This window comes from Syzygium oleosum, unplaced genomic scaffold, assembly GCF_021117445.2.
Source record: "Syzygium oleosum isolate NSW1041296 unplaced genomic scaffold, Sole_v2.1 Sole_v2.03, whole genome shotgun sequence".
NCBI classification, from domain to species: Eukaryota; Viridiplantae; Streptophyta; class Magnoliopsida; order Myrtales; family Myrtaceae; genus Syzygium; species Syzygium oleosum.
In genome coordinates this window covers 7,434,661-7,459,100 of record NW_026607487.1, presented here as the reverse complement: position 1 = coordinate 7,459,100, position 24,440 = coordinate 7,434,661, and the positions used below count along the sequence as shown (strand labels likewise).

Here is a 24,440-nt window from a genome sequence, read left to right as displayed (position 1 = left end):
TAATCTGTAACGATCTGCTGGGCTATGTGGATGGTTCTTTTCCATGTCCGCCGAAGCTTATCAATGATAAGACTGGCACTGTAGTGGTCAATACTTCCTATTCCACCTGGGTGAAGACATATCAATGTGTTCGTAGTTTGATCAATTCGACCCTCACAGTCGAAATTTTCCGTGAAGTTCACGACCTTCGGACATCTCGGGAGATTTGGCTTGCTCTAGGACAACGTTTTACTGATCGCTGCGCGGCCAAGGAAATTGGACTAAAATTGGATTTTCAGAATACTGTGAAGAAACCCGATCAGTCAATGTCTGATTATCTCCAGCCTCTGAAGTCAATTGCGGACTCTTTCACCGCAATCAATTGCTCCGTCTCTGACAAGGACTTGGTGATTCAAGCCCTCAATGGGCTCTCATCTGAGTATGATCCTTTTGTGACTATGGTCACAAACGGCCCTACAATTCTCTCCTTTGGTGATCTGCGGTCACGTGTCCTCATCCAAGAAGAACGATTTCTTCGAAAATCCAGTGCATCATCTTCATCTGATATTCATCATGCTTTGATTGGTCACACCACTTCACCCAGTCCACCGTTTCGAGGATCTCGAGGTGGACGTAATTCTAGAGGTCGTAGATCTGGTCGGGGACAAGGTGGACGATTCTCGCGTGATAAATCGAATTGGCAATCTTCCTATGATCGGTTCGGTTCGCAATCATTATCGGCTCCCTATGCCTCATCCACCTCCTCTGGTCGGTCTCGTGGTGGTTCGAAGCCCTATGTTCCCCCTTTTACACGGGGAGGTATTCTCGGATCTAGGCCTCATCTTACTTATCAGATATGTAATGGAGCCGGGCATACCGCACTACAATGTCGACAACGATTCAACCATGCTTTTACCACTACTGATCTGTCGGACTCGTTCTCAGCTCTCTCGGTTGGTGAGACCTCTGATTCATCTTGGTATCTTGACAGTGGAGCGTCGGCACACATGACTAGTGATATTGGTAACATCCTAAATCCTAGACCTTTTTACGATTTGACAAAAGTCTTGGTTGGTGATGGTCGTTTATTGCCTGTTAAGCAAGTTGGTAAAGCCTTTTTACATACTGGTTCTCGATCTTTATTATTGTCTCCCGTCTATCATGTTCCTAATCTTGCTCGCAATCTTCTATCCGTTGCTCAACTTTGCCATAAAAATTCTTGTGCCATTGATTTTAATGGTTCATCCTTTTCTTTGAAGGACAAACAAACCGGAAAAGTTCTCCTCCAAGCTGATTCTTCTCATGATCTTTATCCGATTTCCAACTCAATGGTGTCATCTCAGTCGCATCCTATCGTGGCTTCCTCTGCTTCATTCACTCGCTGGCATGCTCGTCTTGGCCATCCAAATAAACAAGTTTTGAGTCGTGTTTGCAATTCTAGTTCTAAGTTGATATCATGTGAGTCCTGTCTTGTAGGCAAGTCTCATCGATTGCCTTTTGAGTCTGTTAGTCATCGTGCATCGTTTCCTTTAGTTGTAATTCATTCTGATGTATGGACGAGTCCAATTTTCTCTAATTCTGGTTTCAAATATTTTGTGTTATTCATTGATGATTATTCTCGGTTCACTTGGGCATTTCCCATGAAAAATAAATCTGAAGTGCCTACACACTTTCATCGCTTTCGTTGTTTTATCGAAAATCTGTGCAATGCCAAAATTAAATTTTTACAAACTGATGGGGGAGGTGAATATACCAGTAATGCGTTTCAAACATACTTACGTGAAAATGGTATTATTCAACGTTTTTCTTGTCCACAAACCCCATCTCAAAATGGTGTATCCGAACGCAAAATCAGACACTTAGTTGAAATGTCTCGAACCTTATTAATCCATGCTCATATGCCTTCTTCATATTGGGTCGATTGGGTCGATGCTCTTCTCACTGCTGTTTACACCATTAATCGACTTCCCACTCATGTCATATCTAATATTTCTCCTTTCCACTGTTTATTTGGGTTCAAGTTTGATTACTCGTTCTTTCGGGTTTTTGGGTGTGCTTGTTATCCTTTTCTTCCGTCTCGTGTCTCTCATAAGCTGGCACCTCATTCTGTGCCATGTGTATTTCTTGAGTACGCGTCAAATCACAAAGGATATCGTTACCTTGATCGGTCAAGTGATCGTGTTTTTATCAGTCGTCATCTTCGGTTTGATGAGGAGAATTTTCCCTTTTCAACAAAATCTTCAAATCATAGTCCCATACCCCACTGTTCTACATCACCTTCTTCACTTTTTGTTTACTCCAATCAATCTATTCTTCCTTCTACTTCCTTTGGCCTTCAAACTTCTCATCCGCCTCTTTTTTCTTCTCAAGCCCAACCTCCTAATTTGCCTCTCTCCTCCTCTCGAACTACTGAATCTACTTCCAATTCTTTTTCACCTTCACCTCCCCTCTCTCCGAACTCAGTCACTATGTCTCAACCTCACTCCTCTCCCGACAAAATTCCTCCCATAGCAAACCCGCAAATCCCCTCTACATCTCTATCTAGCTCTACCACTTCCATTTCCTCTCTTCCGACTCATCCTATGCAGACTCGTGCCAAATCTGGAATTTCTAAACAGAGGAAAATTTTTAATCTCTCATTCTTTTCATGAAGAGACACCGACTTGCTATTCTCAGGCCATTCTTGACCCTCGTTGGAAAGCGGCCATGGCAGATGAATTTAATGCCTTGGTCACTAATCACACGTAGGATCTTGTACCACCTGATCCTTCTAAGAATTTAGTCGGTTGTAAATGGGTTTTTAAGATTAAGGAAAAATCTAATGGAACTGTGGAACGCTTCAAAGCTCGCCTCGTTGCACAGGGATTTAAGCAGCAGGCTGGACTGGACTATGACGAGACTTTTAGCCCAGTCGTTAAACCCACTACAATTCGGGTTGTCTCTCTACTGCAATTTGCTCGGGATGGGCCATACGTCAACTTGATGTCAAGAATGCCTTCTTGCACGGCATCCTTTGTGAGGAAGTTTACATGCGCCAACCTCCCGGTTTCTCTCATCCTGAATTCCCGAATCATGTGTGCCGTCTCCAGAAAGCCATCTACGGTTTAAAACAAACTCCACGTGCATGGTTTCATCGCTTCAGCAGTTTTTAATTATCTTTGGGCTTCATGGCAAGTAAGGCCGATCCTTCATTATTCGTCTATGCTTCTTCTCGGGGCCGTGTGTATCTCCTGCTGTATGTTGATGATATCCTTGTCACCGGTGATACTCCTGAGTTATTACGGTCTTTGATTACTCGACTGTCACAGGAATTTGCTATGAAGGATCTTGGACCACTTCACTATTTCCTAGGTATTGAGGCTCATCACCGCTCTAACGGTACGCTTTTATCTCAAGCCAAGTATGTTGATAGTCTTTTGCGCAAGTTTGACCTTGTTAAGGTCAAGCCTGTATCTACTCCTCTAGCCTCGAAGACTCTATTGTCTACTAATGATGGTGAGGTTCTCGCTTCTCCGACGTTGTATCGACAAATGGTTGGTGCTCTATTTCGTGGCGGGGAGGGGTATTTTTTTTTTTTTTTGAATTTGGTTAGTCAATGCATGCATCAACCACGATTACCTCATCTCGACAGGATATAATGTATAATTATATGTATTATGGGGTATTTATGTAATTATGTTTATATCTTGCTATCACCCTTTTTATCCATTTTTTCGTATTTTTTTTTTTTTAATTTAAAAAAATAAAAAAAATAAATTTTAATTAAAAAAAAATAACTAATTAGTTTTAAGGTATTAATAAAATATTTTTTATTTTTTTTTTATTTTTTTATTTATGGGGGGTGTTTTTTTATTTTTTTTTTTTTTTTTATGTTTTTTTTTTTATTTTTTTTTTTTTTCTTTTATTAGTCACTCCTATAAATACATATCATACAACCCTAATTAGGGTTGAGCCGCCATAAACACTTTGTCGTTATTTTCTCTCTGACTCTAAACATCAACAATATTGACTTTATTGATAGTAATCCTTGCTTCTGCAGTTCGATAGTTTTAGGAATCATAATGTAAGCTCAAAAAGCAAAAGTTATCAAGATCTTGTCCTCTATTTTATGGTTCGCAAAATAATGTATTTCAAATATGGAATATATGCAGTAATTCAGTTGACCGAGACATTTGATACTTGGATTAAATTATGTTTGATGGGGTTCAAGCAATGTTACAAGTATCATTTTCAGTATTTGTAATTATGCATACTTTATTCGTTCACGTCGTAAACAAGAATAGCTTTGAGAACCTATGAATGCATCTGCATTGTGTAGAGGAAAAAAGGCAAAATGAAGAAATTCATATCTGTGAAATCTGCGAGAACTGAAATGGTATTTGTTTTATCCATGCTATCCCTGTATGTGTGGGTTTATGTCGGTGAGCATGTGTGTTTCGGGTGGAGGTAGAGGAGTATTTCAGTTTAATTTCTCTCTGGATGGTTATTTGGTGTTGGATTATATTTGTGCAAGTGAGTAACTTTCATCTCTCTCATTTTAGACATTGCTCTTGCCCTTTTTGGGATCTTAGGTGAAGAAGGCTTTGAGAGGAATAAGGGTTGAAATCACTCATACAGAATATCGGGGATCTTACAAGATAACTGGATTGTCAAATAAGTCAATGAGCCAAACAAAGTGAGGACTCTTTCTTTTGCATTGCTCTGTCTGATTCTACCCAGCTAGTTATAATGCATGCATGGTAGCGCACAGTTTATTTTGTATCTGGGAAAGAAGATTAGATGTTGAAGACTCTATCGTTTAATATTGTGTAGTATCGATATATCGGCAACAAAACACGATAACCTGAGATATTCCCGTGCCTCTCTTGTGGCAAAAATTGCTGTGCAGCAATGCTTCATATTTATTGAAGAAATAGTCTCCATGTTGGATGGGTTACCATTGGGTTATATATTTCCACCTTCTCTTTTGGCAAAGTAAATGTTCTTTGAACAACTATCCCATTGCGACGTTGTCGACAGCCTTTTTTATGAAAGTTTCTCTTCAGGAAAACTTCGATGCGACTTATGAAGCAAAAAAAAAGGAAACATTGATGTGAGATTATGGCTCTGAAGAGCTGTTCTGACTTGTCTACTATTGAGATAATAAGGACTTGTTGTCTATGGTGCGGTGCTTCTTTTCATTTTTGTAAGTTCTAAACCAAGATGTCTTTACTTGGTATCCGTTTGACATGGTTATTGAAGCATTATTTCAATCCTCTGAATCTAGTACATGTCTTCTGTGATAAATGTGACCTTGAGGAACTGTAACCTATTTTCTCGATTCTCATAGTAATCTTTGTGTTTTACAAAATGTTCACAACGTGTATTCGGTCAATCTTTGTGTTTTACCATCGTGAGTGCATTATTTTTCTTATATTGTTTATACTTAATGTTGTGAAAATTCAAGATCTTTTTATCAGCTATGCTCGATAAATATCGTAAAAGCACTCTTTTACCCGCATTTTTTTCCTATGAAAAAGCGGGAAAATTGCATACGAATCATATCTTAAAATCACCGAATTGCATTACCACATTGTAGACGTAGATTGAACAATACATAAATGCGGTTAGTGTTATATCTAACTTAAGTGCCATATGGAACCCAACTTATTCCGGAGCACCAATCTTATTTGACAAAATATATTTTGATTTTCCATAAAATCAAGAATTGTCACAATTCGAAACGCCAGAACTACAACTAGGCCGACACAAATCCATCATATATGAATCGCCCGGCTCTTTCGGAGAAGGTTCCAGCGCTCGATGTGAAAGTACGTATCTTCTGCTTTCGTTTGGTCGGCCCTTGTTGATGTTCAAAAGAGTTTCGGAAAAATAGAAAAAAAATATTCCTGAGCATGTGCTAGGATTCACTCTCCTATTTTGCCTTTGACTCAATATGAAATTCTTATTTATCGAAAAAAAAAAAATCGACAAATGAACGGCGGGAAGCGATGTCCACAATACAAGAAAGATAACGAGAACCGGCTCTATTGATTGAATCGAAATCGGAAACTAGAGAAAGAGAGAGAACTTTTAGCTTCACTTTCACCGCAACGATCAAAAGGAATGAAGAATCTTATCTCGATCGAGCTTCAATCACGGCCATTCTTCCCGAATCAAGTGATGAAGCTCTCTCTGCTCATTTTGATGGGTATTGTTGCCGGAACTCTACCGTGACGAGAACAATGCCAAATCTGCCACGCAAGAAGAGACTACGGCTTGAAGGCGTGGTCATTCGCCGCGATGATCAAACAGGAGAGCGGAGGTCCCGGAGGCGTCATCGCCGGTGATCGGCGCCGGTGAGGGAGGATCGAGCGAGCGCAATGCACTTCAGCTCTTGGGTTAGGCTCATGGTTGGACCGGGCCGAATAGGGCCCAACCCCAATGCACTTTGGCGGTTGGCTCAATTCACCCGATGTACATTCTGGGTTTTTTGGGTTCATGTGAAAAGGCTAACACGTTCAGCTGAGCTTATGAATTGGCGGGGGGACATCTTGGCCACCGTCCGGTTTTGTGTTGAGAATTTCCAAACATCGCAGCAGAAAATGTGCCTAATCTCACTGTAGTCAATTCTACCCGGTTAAATTCACAATCGCGAAAGATACCCGCGACAATGGTCTCGATTTCTTCGTTCCGCCTCGGTCCAACTTCACTTACATCGAATTAGTGCAGGAGAACGCGACGGGTATCGAAACACGTGCCTGTTCGGACGCAACGGCAGTTCACAAATCCCCTGTTGAAACCAGAATAGCATCTCTGCTAACGAAAAGGATTCAATCCTAAGCCTAACAAAAAGACCTCGCACAGCACAAGTCCACGACGACCCACCGTGTGGTCCATTTCTCCGAAACATCCCCCCCCGGGGGGGGGGGGGTCAGTTCTCCGCTACATCGCACCTCGCGGGAATACAGTGGACACGATCCTCTTCATCCGACACGTGTGCGGCTCCTCTTGCCAGGCCCGGCGAGAGCCGACCAGTAGCTTCCCGAAACGCGTCCGCGGCAACGCATTCCCACAGAAATGCACACGTCAATTTCTTAGTTCTTCCCGAGTGTACGGACGAACGCGACAAGCCCTCGTCCTTCGCGACCTGCGAGGAAACAAGGTTTTTTCTTTCTTTCTTTTGTTTCTCTTTTTTTTTTTTGGGGTTTTTTGGCCTTTTTCTTTCCCCTCTCCGCTTTCGCTTTAAATTCCCCTTTGCCACGTCCCCTTCCTAAGAATCAAAGTCAGAAGATAACATGGGAGCTTAAAATTTGAAAAAGGTCGGTCAGATGCAGCTTCTTTATCTTTGCTTTTTTCAACTTTTGTTTGATTTCACGACCCAAAAAACAAAAAAATCTTTTGTTTAATTTGGCAGGAAGATGCGGGCCTTTGTCTAAATCTCATAGAGAAAAAGGGAAATGGGAACGGAAGCATGTTCGGTTAGTAAAAATGATTCGATTCTTGAAGTGCTTCATCGCATTGGGCCAATGAGAAATTATTATGCTTTTACTTAAAAAAAACATAAAATAATAATTAGTATGCTTTTACATTAAAAATAGGGCTCGGTGATATTTATTAACGAGATTGCGGGAATTCGAGTAATTTGTAATGATCTAGGTACAGCGCATGGAAATAAAAGGTCTCCCTAATCTTGCTTCTTCTTCTTTTCTGAATGCATTGATTTTGTATATTGCCGAATTAAAAAGAAAACCCTTTATGGGTGGTCGAGAGAACGTGCTTTATGTGAGTGTGTATGTCTATCCCATGGACAGACTGGCGAGGATCAAATGGTATGTCATGTCGTTGTCTTGGGAAGGCAACTGCTGTTATCTATATTCAACACCGGTATTTCACACGTGATAATAAATAAAAGAAAGGGATGGGATGTATTTCGGAAAATTGTTGCTTAAATCTAGTTCACATGAATCGAATGAATCTCAACCAATATTGTCATGGAATCTACTGGAGACCCATTTTACCCTAGGCTTTTTGTTTAATCAAGTAGAGAAAACGAGTAATGTGGGAGGGAGAAAGTTCATCCGTAAAAGTTGTTCGATTCTCAAAGCACTTCATTGCATTGGGCCAAAGAAGAACATTCATGCTCTGTCTAATTATTATGTATTCATTTTAAAAGTAGTTTCTCATGACACTTGTTAAAAAGGAAATTTTTTGTGTTAGTTTAGGGAACAGACCAAAGCCTATGCAAGTGTGTATTTCTATTCCATAGATGGACTAGCGAGGATCAAATGGCGTGTAACGTTATTTTCTTAGGAAGGCAATTGTCGTGATCTACACTCTACGCCGATAGTTCACACACGACAACAAATATAAAGGTTGGGGTGGAATATATTCCAAAAAATGTCTCCTTACATCCACGTAGAGATAAGGTAATGTGAAAGGAAGCAAATTCAATTGTAAAGTTATTCGATTCTTAGAATGCTTCATCACATTGGACCAAAGAGGAACATTCTTACTATGTCTATTAATTATTATGTTTACCATAAAGTTTCCAATGACACTTGTTAACGAGACCACCAAAAATTTGAGCAATTTACAATAATCTAGGTACGACACGTTGAAACAAATTAATCCCTTGTGTTGCTTCCTTCTTTGTTTTGTTTTTTTTTTAACGCACAGATCTTGTTTTTCGCTGTCGAATAAAAAAGAAAACCTTTATGTAAGTCTAGAGAACAAGTCAAAGTCACTATGCAATCGTGTAATTCTACTCCATAAACGGATTGTTAAGAATAAAGGGATAATAACGTAGACAGTCCCTAAATTTTTGTTCAATGTGTAATGTGGTCCCTAAACTTTTAATTTGTTCAGTGTATATGGTCATTGAATTTTTAATTTGTTCAATATACTTATGGACTTTTGGTATATGCTCAATGTAGTCTGAACTATATGAAAATGTTCAACGTGGTCCATGAACTTAAATTGGTACACCGTGATAAATTTACCTTCCGTTAGTTTCTATTAAATTTTACCATCAATTTACTAAATTGGATGACACGTGACAATTGGCGGTTTGGGGCACCTAAGTCCCGGAATTTTTATTGTATTAATCAAATATAACGAAAACTAAAAGAGGGTCGGGTGTACCGATTTCGGGGTTTCTAGCGGTAAAAGAATTAGTTTATAGTGAATTTATTAAATGTATACCCATTTGAGATATTCGGTGCTCAAAATGTTAGTTCGAGATAAATTTGTCGAGGCTATTTCAATTCGGAGTTTTTCGCGGTACCAATCCTAAAGAAAAACGGAGTCTCGGTTGACCCAAGGAAGTTGTACCGAACGTTCTCTCCTTGAAGGACCCATCTTCGATCTTTACCTCGACGACTTAAAAGAAAGACCCGTCGGCGTCATTTAGCCTTTAGCCTCCTCCTCCTCCTCTTCTTTTTCCCCCTTTGTTTTTTTCCCTTCGAAATTTTAAAATAAGCACAAATTTCAATTCCTCCGTCGACGACCGGGGACAAAAAGGAAGCGTTGTCTTGATTTCCCGCCGCCACGACAATCGAGACGCCATGGGGCCATGGGCAGGTGCGAGCCAAGCCAACCATCATTCCTTCCCGTGGTCGTGGGGGGGCCCCGCTCCCTCCTTTCCTCGTCCTCGTAGACCCGGGCGGGGGGAGACTTTCGCTGCGCCTCTTTCTATTCGGCGACTTTTCTGCCCCCAAATGCCAACTGCCCCCATGACCAATCGCATTCCATTTTTGGAAGAATTGCCAAAACAAGTTCTACAGTAATCTCTCCTTGCCGGCAAGAGTCTCTCCTTGCCGGCCATTCGTAATCACCTTATAAAGGTCACAAGAGATAGAGGGCTGTCCTTTAAGCCCGTGGAAGACACTCCCCGCAACCGGAGAATCCAAAACAACTGGGGCATCCCACCAACAATCTTTGAGTGATCTTCCTTTTTAGATTGTTTGTTGCTCTTGTTCTCCCTTAGCCATTATTTTGGCTCTCTTTTGTTCCACTTAGATCGCGTTTAGCTATGCATAGTCGCACACCTTTTTACCCGTTGTAACACCATTGGTGTCCCATTGGGTACGAGGTTTTTGTGTTCGACTATCCCCTCTTTGTAAGCGGTGCGTCAAAAAGTCAATATACATCTTACCTTACCAAAAAAAAAAAGTTCTACAGTAATGATACAGTGTGTCAGTTCGATCCTAAACCTTTAAAATTGTCTCAATTTAATCTTAAGATTTTTGACGATTTGTCGATTTAGTTATTCCGTCCAATTTTGATCGGAAATCACCGATATGAATAATTTTTTAAAAATTTTCTAATTATTTTTCTAATTTTATTCTTTCATTCTTTTTTCTTTCTTTTTTTTTCCCCTAACCTTGGGCCGGTGACCCTCGCCTGGTCTGGCCAAGGGCCGCGACGCCCTCGCCTGGTCTGGATGAGGACGTCGCCGGCCCAGGCTTAGAAAAAAAAAGGGAAACAATCAGAAAATTTTAAAACAAATAAAATATTTAAAAATTATTTATATAAGTGCCGACCGTGCCATGTAGGATCTCGGCGATTTCTAGTTAAAATTGGCCAAAAAACTAAATTGACGAATCGTCAAAAAATTTAGGATTAAACTGATAAATTAAAAGATTTATAAGTGAATTTGAATAAATGTAATAGGTTTATAACTTTTAAGTTTTCTCTTTCTTTTGTTTTGAAACTATGTTTATATCTCTCTTTATTTTTTATCTGATGACCTTCTCTTTTTTAGAGAGAGGCGAAGAGGAAGGGATACTACAAGCTAGTTTCTATTCATTTTACGCCGCTTAATTTTCCTTTTAAAAAATGGGCCATGCTCGGGGGGTTTTTGGACAGAAGTATCCCTATTCCGGTTGCCGAAAATTGGCCGGGAACTTAGGCCTTTATTTGAGACCGATTGATCATTTCATGTTCTTATTTGAATCAATATCTACTCGGGACCTTCTTTCGAAAAAACTAACCCCACTTCGGATCCTTATTTGTAAATTTCCTCGAGATGCTTTGCGTCGAAAAGGAAAAGAGCGTGTGTGTATATATATATATACACGTATGAAAAAGGAAAAGAATATCCATTACGTGCAAAAGTGAAAGTCCCGGCAGGGCAAAATATTTTCCTCGCAAGAACCCTGGTATTCAAGCGACTTCAGGTCTAAGTCACACTTTTTTCCTTCGCTGCCTCTACACTCCTCCGTTTCCCTCTCTCTCTCTCTCTCTCTCTCTCAGTTTCTTTCCCTTCTATATATACAGCGATCTACGCAGGCGCTCTCGTTTTTCTAATTGTATCTTCTCTTACACACGCTCGTTCGCTCTCGGCCTCGCACATTGGTTTTCGCTCTTCAACTGTATTCCTCGCTACTCTCGATTTTCGCCAATGTCAGGCCGTGGTGGTGGCCGCGGCGGCGGCCGCGGCCGCGCGGGAGGCAGGCGATCGGACTCTCGCGGCGATCAGCCGGCCCCGTCGTTTCAGCGCGGAGGAGGTGGCGGCAGAGGCAGGGGCTATGCCGCCGCCGCCGCCGCCGCCGCCGGCAGTTCCGGTTACCGTCCGGCTCCGGCTCCGGCCCCGGCCCCGGCCCCGGCTCCGTCGCCGGTTCGACCGACTGTAGCTGCGTATCCTCCCGGACCATCTACTGCTGTTGTTGCTGCTGCTGCTTCTTCTCCTCCCGGAGCGTCTAGTTCGGGGACTTCCCCTGTGGCGCCGGCGTTGGATGTTTCTTCTCTGAGCGGCGAGGTCGAGCGGCGGCTCACATTGCGGGCTCCTTCGTCGCCGCCGCCCCTCTCGTCGAAGGGAGTCAGGTTTCCGCCGAGGCCTGGCTTCGGAAGGGCCGGGAGAAAGTGCGTGGTTAGAGCGAACCATTTTCTAGTCGAAGTAGCGGACAAGGACTTTCACCATTACGATGTAATGCATCTCCTCCCGAGTGAATCACTTCACCTGTGGAAATTTTTGTCGTCTTGCTCAAACCGTCCTGTTTTCTGCCCGGGTTTTACTGAACTCTGTCTTTGCTTTGGAGTTCGCTCGCCGGCGTTTATTTTGTTCTATTGTTTTCCTCCTTTCATCATGTGTTTTTGTCTTACGTTTTTCCTTTTCGTGCTCTGGCTTTGCTATTGAGTTTGGTTTTTGGTCTTTGTTAGTCATCTCCACAAAGTTCAGCGGGTCGTTTTGCTCTGTCTTTAAGCTCAGTCCACCCGTGTCGGATCTCGAACCATTTCAGCTTCTCCCTTTGTTTTTTGTTTTATCGTGATTATTTGGTTGATTGTTTTTTTGTAGACTTTTATGCGCTATTTGGGATTTTTCCCCTTTGCTTGTCTTTTTTTTTTTTTTTTTTCCCCCTCTTATTGATACTCAGGTCGGGCTGCAGGTACACTTGCCCAAGATTAGTTGTCTGGTCCAGGAGCTTTTGTTGTGATCTTTCCCTCAGCGTTCATCCAGTTTTGAGTTGAAACTTTTCTTGTTAATTTTCCGATATTCTCTTTTGATACTGCACAGTTGAATTGTTTTTTTTTTGGAAATTAGTACTAGTTAGTTTTTTGGGCTTGGATGTTGATCATGTTTCCTGAGCAGCAGTGGCCTGACCGCTTGGCTTCTTCATGCGTTCTAATGGGAGAAGTCCTATTTTCCTTCCCTTCTCCTCATTAATATCTGTGATCTTTCTGTAATATAAAATGTTTCTGGTTAGCACTTTAATTCCTCATAGCAATGTACTTTCCTCCTTCAGCTTTGCAACCTTTCTGAATTTAATTTAGATAGGCTTGCGGTTTTTTTATGCGACTCATTGTTGTTTTCGTCTTATTGATGAAATAGTCCCCCTTTTTGTTTCTCATTGGTATATCGTAAGTCATGATTTTTTAGCTAACTAATATTACTGCATCTCAATGGCTTGACATTGTTTCAATTATGAGTCGGAGTTTCAATTTGTTGTGCCGTATTCGATTTTTATTGGAGTCGAAATGCCTTGAATTTACTGACCTCGTTTTTTTGGCATTGGTAACACAATGATTTAGGTATCTATTGATCCCGTGGTTTCTAACAAGAAAATCAATAGGGAGATATTAGGTGTTCTTGTCAAACAGTATTGGGAGACTCATTTGGGTAGGAGGAGACCGGCCTACGATGGGAGAAAGAGTCTCTACACAGCAGGACCCCTCCCTTTCAATAGCAAGGTGTTTTCTGTTAAATTGGTAGAAAATGATGAAGCTGCCGGTAGTTCTTCTCAATCGAGAAGGTGAACCTTCCTTATTGTTTTGGTACTAGGTAATCATCCGAACACTCTTTAGTTTTTAATTTGGAGGCATCATGCAGGAAGGAACGTGAATTCAAGGTAACGATATCGTTGGTCGCTAGGACCGATCTTCATCATCTTCAGCAGTTTATTCAGGGTAGACAATTGGATTGCCCGCAAGAGATAATACAAGTTCTTGATGTGGTCCTTAGAGCCTCTCCATCTGAAAAGTAATTTCACGTGCAATTTGTATCCATTACCTTCTTTAGGGGTAACTTGTGGGCACTGTGTACTTTTTGCTTCCTCTATCAATCCATCTGTTGACTTGCTGATTTCATCACTATAGGTATACTGTTGTTGGACGATCATTTTTTTCAACTGATTTAGGGCTTAAAGGTGAACTCGGTGAAGGTTTAGAATATTGGAGAGGATACTATCAGTCTTTAAGACCTACACAGTTTGGGCTCTCACTCAATATAGGTACTTCGCTTGAGCACTCAGTTATCTTTGCTCGTGTACATCAGCCAATCTTGCATATCAGTTTGAATGGTACTGATGCACTCTATACAATTTTCTCGACCTGTAGACGTGTCGGCTAGAGCTTTCTACGAGCCAATTCTTGTTACCGAGTTTGTTGCGAAATACTTCAACCGTCGAGATATGTCGAGCCAATTGTCTGATCAGGACCGTATTAAGGTATGACCTTTTGTATTTGCAAATAAAGCCCATATTGACTTTATCGATAGCAATGCCTTGCTTCTGCAGTTCGACAGTCTTAGGTATCATAATGTAAGCTCAGAGAGCAGAAGTTATCAAGATCTTGTCCTCTATTTTATGATTCGCAGAATAATATATTTCATGTATGGAATATATGCAACTAATTCAGTTGCCCAAGACATTTGATGCTTTCGATTAAAATATGTTTGATGGGGTTCGAGCAATTTTTTACATGTATTATTTTCAGTATTTGTAATTATGCATACTTCATTTGTTCACCTCGTAAACAAGAACAGCTTTGAGAACTTGTGAATGCATCTGCATTATGTAGAGGAAAAAAGGCAAAACGAAGAAGGGTATTTTATCCATACTATCTGTGAAATCCGCGGGAACTGAAATGGTATTTGTTTTATCCATAGTATCCTTGTATGTGTGGGTTCCTGTTGGTGCGCATGTGTGTTTCGGGTGGAGGGAGAGGGGTAATTTTCTTTAATTTCTCTTTGGATGGTTATTTGGCGTCGGATTATTTTTATGCAAGTGAGTTACTTTCATCTCTCTCAATTTAGACATTGCTCTTGCTCTTTTTGGGATCTTAGGTGAAGAAGGCTTTGACACGACTTAAGGTGGAAATGACTCATACAGGATATCGGAGAACTTACAGGATCACTGGATTGTCAGATAAGCCAATGAGCAAAACCACGTGAGCGCTCTTTTTCTTTTGCATTACTCTGTCTGGTTCTACCCTAGTTTATAATGCATGTATGGTAGCGCACGGTTTATTTTGTATTTGGGAAAGAAGATTAGATGTTGAAGACCCTGTTGTTTAATATTGTGTCGCATCGATGTATCAGGAACAAATCCCGATAACCTGAGATATTCCCGTGCCTCTTCTGTGGCAAAAATTGCTGTGCACCAATGCTTCTAGTCTCCATGTTGGATGGGTTACCATTAAGTTTTATGTTTCCACCTTCTCTGCTAGCAAAGTAAATGTTCTTTGAACAAATCCCCCATTGCCATATTGTTGACGGCCTTTTTTTTTCTTATGAAATTGTGTCGTCAGGAAAACTTTGATGCGACTTATCAAGTAAAAAAGGAAAGATTGATGTGAGATGATGGCATGTAGGAGCTGTGTTGACTCGTTTTACTTTTGAGATAATAAGAACTTGTCGCCTATGGTGCGGTGCTTCTTTTCATTTTTGTAAGTTTTAAACCAAAATGTCTTCACTTGGTATCCTTTTGGCATGATTATAGTAGCATTTTTTCAATCCTCCCTGAATCTAGTACATGTTCTTGTACTCTTCTGTGATAAATGTGACCTTGAGGAACTGTAACCTATTTTCTTGATTCTCATAGTAATCTTTGTGTTTTACGAAATGTTCACAATGTGTATTTGGTCAATCAGGTTTATGCTCGATGACCAAACAGAGATATCAGTTGTTCAATACTTCCGGGAGAAATACAACATCGGTTTGCAATATGTATCAATGCCGACACTGCTAGCTGGAAGCGACACGAAGCCTGTCCTCTTACCTATGGAGGTTTTGTTTGATGATGATGAGATTGTTTATTTCTTCAGATTCTCTTTTTAGAAGTCTGCTTTATTTAGCTCTGGTCATGAAAGGTCTGGCTTTTCTGTTTACAGCTTTGTAGGATTGCTGCTGGGCAGAGGTACACTAAGAAATTGAATGAACGACAAGTAACTGCTCTGTTAAGGGCGACCTGCCAACGCCCTTATGACAGGGAAAAGAGTATTAGGCAGGTAGGAAATGTTAGCTGGCTTCATATGTACATCCTTTTGATAAGGTTCTTCTAGGCAGTGCAATTTCCAAGCTAAGCCACTGCATGCTTGTGCAGATGGTTGATGAGAATAAGTATGATGAAGAACTCCTTCTAACGAAAGAATTTGGAATGTCGGTGGGAAATGAACTTGCTTTCGTCGAGGCTCGTGTTTTACCACCACCAATGGTAAGCTGTTGCACATCTTTGTTGTGAGAAACTGGATGCCTCAAGTTGTTGCGTTCTATTTTTTTTAGTTTCATCCGCTGACGCATGCCATTGTTGCAGCTTAAATATCATGAAAGTGGTCGAGATGCAACGGTTGGTCCATTGATGGGGCAGTGGAATATGGTTAACAAGGTGAGCTACTTCCTTCTAGTATTAATTGACAATGATCATTGGATGCGCACACAATGCATCACTGCAGTGATGGTTGGTGCAGAAAAATTCAATAAACAAACATCGTGTTGTCATCTTAAGTTGATTAGTCTAACATTTTCAGCACAATCAGTTCTTCTTTTTGCCATTTCTTTACAGAAAATGATCGATGGAGGTAGAGTGGATACCTGGATGTGTGTTAACTTCTCAAGGTGGAATCAAAATATGACTCATCAATTTTGTGACGAATTGGTCAAGTTGTGTAATAGTAAAGGGATGGTAGGTATCTACTGACAGAGCACTGTCATGTCATGGAATATTCTTTTTCTTTTCCTTATCTGGTGATGTTATGAGGTACAAATTATATGCACCTAACAAATTTTAATCTCTTCGTAGGCTTTTAACCCACAACCAGTACTCCCTATACGTGATGGTCAACCCCGCCAGATTGAAAGAGTCCTTGCGGATATTAATAGAGAATCTCGGGCAAGACTCGCGAACATGAATTCACCTCGGAAAGAACTTCAGCTGTTGATAGCTATCTTACCGGACATAGCTGGATCTTATGGTAAGTTATCCTTTAGTTGTCATCTTTAGAGCTCTAAGGAGTCAAAACTTTTCCGTTTCTAATGACTATTTCCTTCACAGGGAAGATAAAAAGAGTATGCGAAACTGAACTGGGAATTGTCTCACAGTGTTGCCAACCGAAAGAAGCTGCAAAAATGAAGGAGCAATATCTTGCAAATCTTGCACTGAAAATTAATGTCAAGGTTCCGAGGTTCTTTTTTGCATGAATTTTTCTATTTCTTTGATAATGAATATTGATCATTCTGCTTGATGGTCATAGGTTGGCGGAAGGAATACTGTTCTGAATGACGCCATTTTGAGAAGAATCCCTCTTGTCACTGATATGCCAACCATAATTTTTGGGGCAGACGTAACACATCCACAACCTGGAGATGATGCTAATCCTTCCATAGCAGCTGTATGCTTTTCCCTACTTTGCTGTCATTTGTTTCCCATTTTGAAGTGGTCAAACAATTGATGGTATTGATATGACCAGGTGGTAGCTTCTATGGACTGGCCAGAAGTGACGAAATATAGAGGCCTTGTTTCTGCACAGACTCACAGACAAGAAATCATTAACGATTTGTACATCCCTAAACAGACCCCGGAGGGGAAAGCTGGAGGGATGATTAGGTAAGGTCCTGTTTGTTTTCTTTGGTGCCTATCATTAATATATTAAGTTTATGTTTTCCCCAACTCACTTTCACGTTCTCCTGCAGGGAATTGCTTATTGCCTTCAGAAGATCTACTGGGCATAAACCTCATAGGATAATATTTTATAGGTGTCGTATTTTATTGTTCTGTTAGAATAGATAGCTTTGTTTGTCATTGCTATTGAAGTTTGATTGTCATTGCCATTGAAGTTTGATTGTCACTGTAGGGATGGGGTTAGTGAAGGTCAATTCTCGCAAGTTCTTCTCTATGAAATGGATGCAATTCGCCAGGTACTTTAGTGGGGAATAAGTCCATTGAAAATTCGCTTATCATCTTTCCGTTAAGTAGATCTTAGAATCATTTTCCAGCTATATAACTTTAGTTGGTATTACATAGGCCTGTGCCTCACTTGAAGAGGATTATCTGCCACCAGTTACCTTCGTTGTGGTGCAAAAGAGGCACCACACACGCCTCTTTCCTGAGAATTATAACAGACGCGATTCAATGGACAGGAGTGGCAATATACTACCTGGTATGATACTTCTTTAACTTTCTTGGTAATTTACTAAAGCGAGTTAGGTTTTCGAGTACTTAAATTTTTAGTACGTTTGATTAGGTACCGTTGTTGATACTCGCATCTGCCACCCCACTGAATTCGATTTTTACCTCAATAGCCATGCTGGGATTCAGGTGACATGCATCTCCTTTATGTTGAGCGAAACGCTCTTACGGATGTTACCATTGAACTCTCTTTGTTATGTAAATAAAGTATCCACTATAACATCTGTTCATATGATGTAGGGTACTAGTAGGCCGTCGCACTACCATGTATTACTTGATGAGAACAATTTTAGTGCCGATGCTCTCCAAACCCTCACTAACAATTTGTGCTACACGTAAGTATCCTCTGCTTTTCTAATTAGTTTTACTCATTGCCTGGGGAAATGCTTGTTTCGGATCATTATCTTATTTTCTATATTTGAACTCTGCAGATATGCTCGATGCACACGCTCGGTCTCAATAGGTTAGGCCAAGATCTGTTATTTTTCACTGTTTTTCCTTTAAAACTCCCGATCAAATTTTTGACTCTTCACTGATATTTTGTGGATCCTGCAGTGCCTCCTGCTTATTATGCCCATTTAGCAGCCTTTCGAGCGAGGTATTACATAGATGGGGACGGGTCGGATACTGGGTCGTCGGGAGGAGGAAGGGGCACTGCTGTGGAGATCCGGGCACTTCCTTCGATCAAAGACAATGTCAAAGATGTGATGTTTTATTGCTGATGCGTTGGGCACCAAGGACGGGACTCGCTCTTTTACTGGAAATAGACTTGACACTTGCTCACTTCACGAGACATACATTTTGGGTTTTTGGTTCATGTGAAAGACAAACATTATACTCGGTTATCCTTACCAAAAAAAAAAACATTATACTCGGTTATGAACTGGTGGGACATCTTAGGCAATTGTCTGGTTTTGTGGTAGGATTCGCTCTATTATTTTGCCCTCGATACAATATGAAATTCTCATTTGTCGGATTAGAAAAAATAAAAAAATCATTTCCTAGCTTTTACTTCGTGTATCTCCTTAATCTGTATATTTATGTCAAAAGTGCCATTTATCTCGTTTATCAAGCCTTTACTAATTATTTTTATATTAAACATAGGTTGTCAAGAAACAAGGACCCAATTACCATTCGACGCACTTTTGAAGTTACCCATCAAAATTTAATTAACGGCGACTGTTAATTAGGAACATTAAAAGTAATTGCGCATGCTCGAAATCTTGTAATCTCGGAGCTAAAACCGTCTTATTTCCAAACGAAATGTCCTTTTCATCCCTGACAACTGCTTCTTTCTGGTTAGGAATGTTCGTTGTGCGCGAAGCCATCGCGAGGGTGATATGGGTAGACCGAAGTAATCATACCAGTTGTTTATATAGTTGATAACTCCTTTCTATTAATACGATTTCCACGTGAAAGAAAGCAAATGATCAATTTTAGTTAATAGCGATTTCTGGGCAGTAAAGACCCTGTCATTTTCAAATATCACGCAGTAAAAGTTTCTGTGGTAATTCGACTCTTTTGGTTAGTAAAGTTTCCATATGAAAAAGCAACTTTTGAAATATCTATAACAATTTTAAGACCAAAAAAAAAGAAAAAAGAAATATCTATAACAATTTATTAGTAATTTCTCTCAAAGAAGTCTATAATATGTCTGTAGCGATTGACCTCTACACGAATTCAAGAACTTTTCGGCTGAGAAAATAACCACCGATTCAGTCAGTAGAATCATTGCGTGCTAATATCATCGAGTGTACAACAAGATGGTAGGGAGAAGCAGCACACGAGATATGAGATTAATGACAGTGATTAAAGCAGCAGGAACGCCTAAGATATCTTCCGTGCTTACAGTTTGGAAAACCTGGAAGTAAATGACTGCGGATTTATTAATGCTAAGTACAGTATGCGGGGGATGCACAGTCGACATGGAGGTCCACTCGCAACCTGGATTTATTTCTCTTCAAGAACACAAACTATCTCCCCAAAAATCTATGGTTGTAAGTTAAACTGCAAAATCTGTTTCCTTTCGCCACTTAAGTGTTGATCTAACTCAAGTTCAATGCGAACAGGTTCGGGGAAAAATGTTCAGCAAAAAGAAAGATGCAATCCAGCAAAAGAACTTTTGGGTGCCTTACTTTTCTTCCAAAAGGAGGGGTGTGCAGGAGAGAAGGGAGGGCAACTCCTCTGGAGTTGCTGCTCCAAAGCCTTGCCATCTAATCCTTCCAAATTTGTCGAGCAAGAATACGTACCTGAAGACAACACGATGGCAATGCTCAGCTGAAAAAAAGAAAAGAAAGAAAGGGCGGATAGCAAGCAAATGAGTGAGGAATTTGCAGATCTGTACCCGGTGAGGAGGTTCATTATTTTGAGTTCTTTCCTGAAGTAGTAATGGTCCCCAAATGAATAGACAATCTGCCTCCTGAGTGGACCTTGATTATCCTCGCTTTTGGGTTTTCTCATAATCCGGAGAAGCAGTTGCTTAATTGGTTTCCGACATAATAACCATGAATCAATGAAGGACACCTGAACATGATCATCAGTCAACAAAAATAACTCAATTGAGCCTTTTTCGGCCAAAAAGTTGACCACAGAGAACAATCACATGGAAGTGAAGCCATAGCTAGTGAACATAGTAGCAGCAAGTGTTATGAGGCAATCACAAACAGCAAGTGCAATCTATGCTCCCCTGGTCTGCCAGGAATGGATGGAGTCACCATAAAGGGGTAATGAAGCTTAACATAGGTCCTGTGGCTTAGAGAATAACTTGACATTCCGCTCCAAGTAACAGAAAGAAAAAGATTCAAGAGAAGCATTGGTACTTTTCATTTTTCTTTCAGGGTTTAATCATATTTATGAGTTTATAAATGTAGCAGCTTAATTTCTCTCAAACGAGGTGGACAAAGAAAGATTGTTCCTGTACCTCATAAAGATGTACATCCTCTTTATCACAGAAAGCATTTCGAAAAGGCACACCCCAAGAATCGATCATTGCCTGCCAAGTAGGGAGAAGGTAACAGTTAATAATAAGTGACAGATCAAGAAAAATCATCTTGGTAGAACCAGCACTCTGGAAGAGAGATAAACAAGGAGCAAGCTTAAATGTCCAGTAACACCTTAGAAACTCCATTGATATTTTTCATCTCCGTAAGTAGGATGTTGGCATTCTAAACCAATCCATAAAAGAAGGCAACAAAATGCTTTTTGATAATCGAACTCAACAAAATTTGCTGATGATACAGGAAAGAAGGCAATGCATAGCTGCAACAAATTTATAGCCGCCATCATAACTTCAAAGAAGTTAGGAAACTATAAGCCTCTTCATGCTGCAGAGATGCACACAATTTCGGTCGTGAGTTATCACTTTTTCTTAAAAAAAAAGAAAATCATGTAACCCACCTGGGAGCTTGCTCGGAACGACAGACATAATAAAGTAGCCTTAGGGACAGATGGCATGTTTTGATTGACTTTTTTGCCACTGCAGCTGATGGGCAGCTTGAAACTTTGCCCATCTGATTGCTCGACTTCGATGATGGGAAACTTTACAGCTGCCATTGCTGGAATTATGATTTTATTTGCCATTGCAATCTGCACCACAATAATATCGAAAAGCTAACAACATTGGCTATACAGATAACCGGACAAAACTTACATAATCACACATTTGACTCGCTTGGTTCGTACAGGCCACATAGTTAATAATGTGTATAGCCATGCAATCAGTTTCTGTTTCATGACAAGCACCGACACTGGTTCTTCCTTCAAATAAGATAGTTATCATTCACCCAGTATAGAGTTTACAAATGTTCGGTTTAGGCTGCTTCAAACAGCAAATTTTACCAGATTCCAAGATGTCAAGGCACAGGTCAATGAATAGATCCATTGCTAAACTTAAGAACAAAATGCAATTAGGTATGATTTGCTGGAAATATCCTCTCAACTCTATATCGAATAATCGGGAACTCCGGCTATCAATGCCGCAAAACGAAGCGAAGTCTCTGAAATCAAGCATTGAAGAGCCCTTGCAAAACATGAAATCCCAGCACAAAACCAACTTAAGGCAGTGAAGTGAGCTTTGATACCAATGAAGAATCACTAAATTACCTTACCACCATGCTTCCGAAGCTCCGACATATCAGCAAAGTAGCCTCTGTTCATCTCATCCGCGCTGCCCTACGCCACATCGCACATCACCCATCGTCGAATTTCGAACACATCGTCGGTCACAGGAACTCAAGATTTTACAGAAACAGGACAAGAACAAAAGAAAAGGCTTACAGCCGGGCACGTTCTTTCTCGATCGCTGCCTTGTTTCCCATCTACACCCAATGGCAAAATAAAAATAAAAAGTAAATAATCAGCTTGCAACAACATTCTCGTACGACCGGATTCTGACAGGAGTCGATGCCGCGAAGGACCAGGAGAGAGAGAGAAACCTGGTAAATGTCGAGGAAGCGAGCCGAGGTCCTCCGGGCCAAATGCTGCGGAGGCAGAGAGGCGACGAGCTCCTGGTCGCCATGTGCGAACGCCCCAGGACGCAGGGCCGAAGCTCTGTTCGCAAAGCTTCGACCGATCAACCGATTGGATTTCAGCATCTCTTGCTTCTTCAACGCTGCCGATGAAGATGGAGGCTTTCCGACTTCGACTCCGACTCGGACGCGTCCGAGGTTAGAGAGGCGGCTCGCTGTGCCCCTTCCAAGTAGTCGGAGGATTCCGTCGGGTCGGGGCGCGATTCCGGCTACTTCACCGGAAAGGAAGGGGGATATGGCCGCTCGGCGGCGGCGAGCGGCGTCACCGAGGTTGTGAAAGGAACGACCACCGAGCGGGGGGGGTTAACACGACTTGTCGTTTGCCAAAGTTTTTTTATTTATTTGTCAGAATTTGCCAAAGTTTATCGGGCGTGCTACTACTCTTGAGGGGAAACAAGTGCTAGCTAGGGACGATTTTTAGGACCAAATTGATAAAATTGAAGAGTTTGTAATTGTATTAATTGTTTAGAACATTTTGGATAATTATTCCCAAAGAGAAGTGCGAGACCGCGAACACTGAACCGCACATCATTTTTGTTCTGGCTGTATGTATGCATAATAGATCCAATTTCATAATTTAGAAGTTGAACGGTATTAAGAACGAAATATCCCATTAAAGCGCACCCCCAATCATTTTCGACAAATTCGATCAAAAAAAATCATTTTCGAGGTGAAACGAGTGCTAGTTAGGGATAGTTTTTATAACAAAATTGAAAAGTTTAAGAATAAATGCCTTTAGTACATTTTGAACCATTATCATCAAAGTGAAGAGGGAGACCGCGAACACTGAGCCTCACATCATCTTAGTTCTGGCTCTATGTATACATAATAGATCCAAATTCAGAAATTTAGAAGTTGAATGATATTAAGAACGAAAAATCCCGTGAAAGGCCATCCCCAATTCATTTTCTTCCAAAGCGAGTCATGGTGTTTCCTTTTGGTGGCAACAAAAGTGGGTTATGCTCTTACCCGTGGAGGTTGTCAATCTCTCTTAGCTTCTAAGCAGTATTTGAGCAATGCTCGACATATAGGAATGAATGACTCAAACATGGCTTACCACAAAAAGGAAAGCTGCAAACATATGCTCACCCAAAAAATGAACTCCAATATACCCAGAAATTAACAAAGTCCATCTAGGAGTTCAGCAAGGAAGCACCCTAACGAGCGTAACCAACACCCAAATAAAAACTTCGGCAAAATGTCTCTCACAAAGTCCTAGCTTTTCTTTCTCGTGGCCTTGTCTACTCGCCCCACCCAAAAAAAATAAATATTAATAATAATCAACCGGCACCGCGGTATGCAGCCGTAGCCATGCCGGCTGAAGCTGAACCGCATAATTTACAAAGAGTAAGCGATCACCTCAACACGGCTTTTTTGCAAGTATGAACCATTTGTAAAGTAGATGATATTGAATGCCTTATATTCTTGATAAAGCATTATCAAGTCTATCATGTTCGAATGCGAGATGTTAAATGGCACTGTTTCACCCATGATGGGGTGTGTTATGAGAGGCACCCTTTGAAATGGTGTGAGTTGTCTTCTAAGGGAAGTTAAAATAACTTCCTAAAGACAGAGCAAAAGAGACAAGAAAACAGAAATACAATGTACAGAAAAGAACATACTTTTTTCTCTCAATCAGAAAACACACGCAAGAGGGTTCCATTGTTACTTTGAGAAGACTATCGGCATTAACGCTGTAGAACAAGAATATTTTCCTCGTAATTATATTCGGATCGATGTGACGTTGCAAATTTGTCCAACGTTCGCTGGTGATTCAATTCACATTCCTGGATAATTCATTTATTGTGCATTGAGAGGTTAGTCGATTTCTTCCGCCATTTTTTTCCCACAAAAGTCATGCAACACTAATACCGATTGAGGAGATTTCATTTCCGATGGTATGATATACACTACGCTGAAACGCATGTACATTTGGCACGCAAGATGACGGTGGATCCCGCCACTTTAGAATGATTTTCACTGGCTCCACTTATTAAGGTAGTCGCTGTTCTTTTTTCTCTCTGTGCCGAGCCAAAGACCGAGAAATCCGAGA

General features: G+C 40.8%; 2 protein-coding genes across 3 annotated transcripts; one reads left to right on the top strand and one right to left on the bottom strand.

Moving 5' to 3' along the window:
* Nucleotides 1-11,299: 11,299 nt before the first annotated feature.
* LOC115687444 (protein argonaute MEL1) lies at nucleotides 11,300-18,644 on the top strand. Its single transcript, XM_056309115.1, has 22 exons — nucleotides 11,300-11,887; nucleotides 12,991-13,211; nucleotides 13,289-13,438; nucleotides 13,555-13,688; nucleotides 13,795-13,904; nucleotides 14,522-14,625; nucleotides 15,328-15,463; nucleotides 15,568-15,684; nucleotides 15,780-15,890; nucleotides 15,990-16,061; nucleotides 16,239-16,358; nucleotides 16,476-16,647; nucleotides 16,728-16,849; nucleotides 16,927-17,064; nucleotides 17,143-17,279; nucleotides 17,366-17,428; nucleotides 17,527-17,590; nucleotides 17,697-17,832; nucleotides 17,917-17,990; nucleotides 18,102-18,196; nucleotides 18,293-18,324; nucleotides 18,417-18,644. Exons 1-22 carry the CDS (start codon nucleotides 11,363-11,365, stop codon nucleotides 18,581-18,583), a joined length of 3,000 nt encoding a protein of 999 aa, XP_056165090.1. The 5' UTR covers nucleotides 11,300-11,362; the 3' UTR covers nucleotides 18,584-18,644.
* Nucleotides 18,645-19,725: 1,081 nt separating this feature from the next.
* Nucleotides 19,726-22,755, bottom strand: LOC115687447 (uncharacterized). Of its 2 annotated transcripts, none has more exons than XM_030613027.2 (7): nucleotides 22,295-22,755; nucleotides 22,137-22,177; nucleotides 21,963-22,026; nucleotides 21,258-21,446; nucleotides 20,782-20,853; nucleotides 20,206-20,384; nucleotides 19,726-20,110 (listed from the first exon to the last, which is right to left on the bottom strand). In XM_030613027.2, exons 1-7 carry the CDS (start codon nucleotides 22,451-22,453, stop codon nucleotides 19,993-19,995), a joined length of 822 nt encoding a protein of 273 aa, XP_030468887.1. In that variant the 5' UTR covers nucleotides 22,454-22,755; the 3' UTR covers nucleotides 19,726-19,992. The 2 variants fall into 2 exon arrangements, with proteins under 2 accessions (XP_030468887.1, XP_030468888.1); XM_030613028.2 differs by having other exon boundaries at nucleotides 21,963-22,031; nucleotides 22,295-22,341.
* Nucleotides 22,756-24,440: the final 1,685 nt, after the last annotated feature.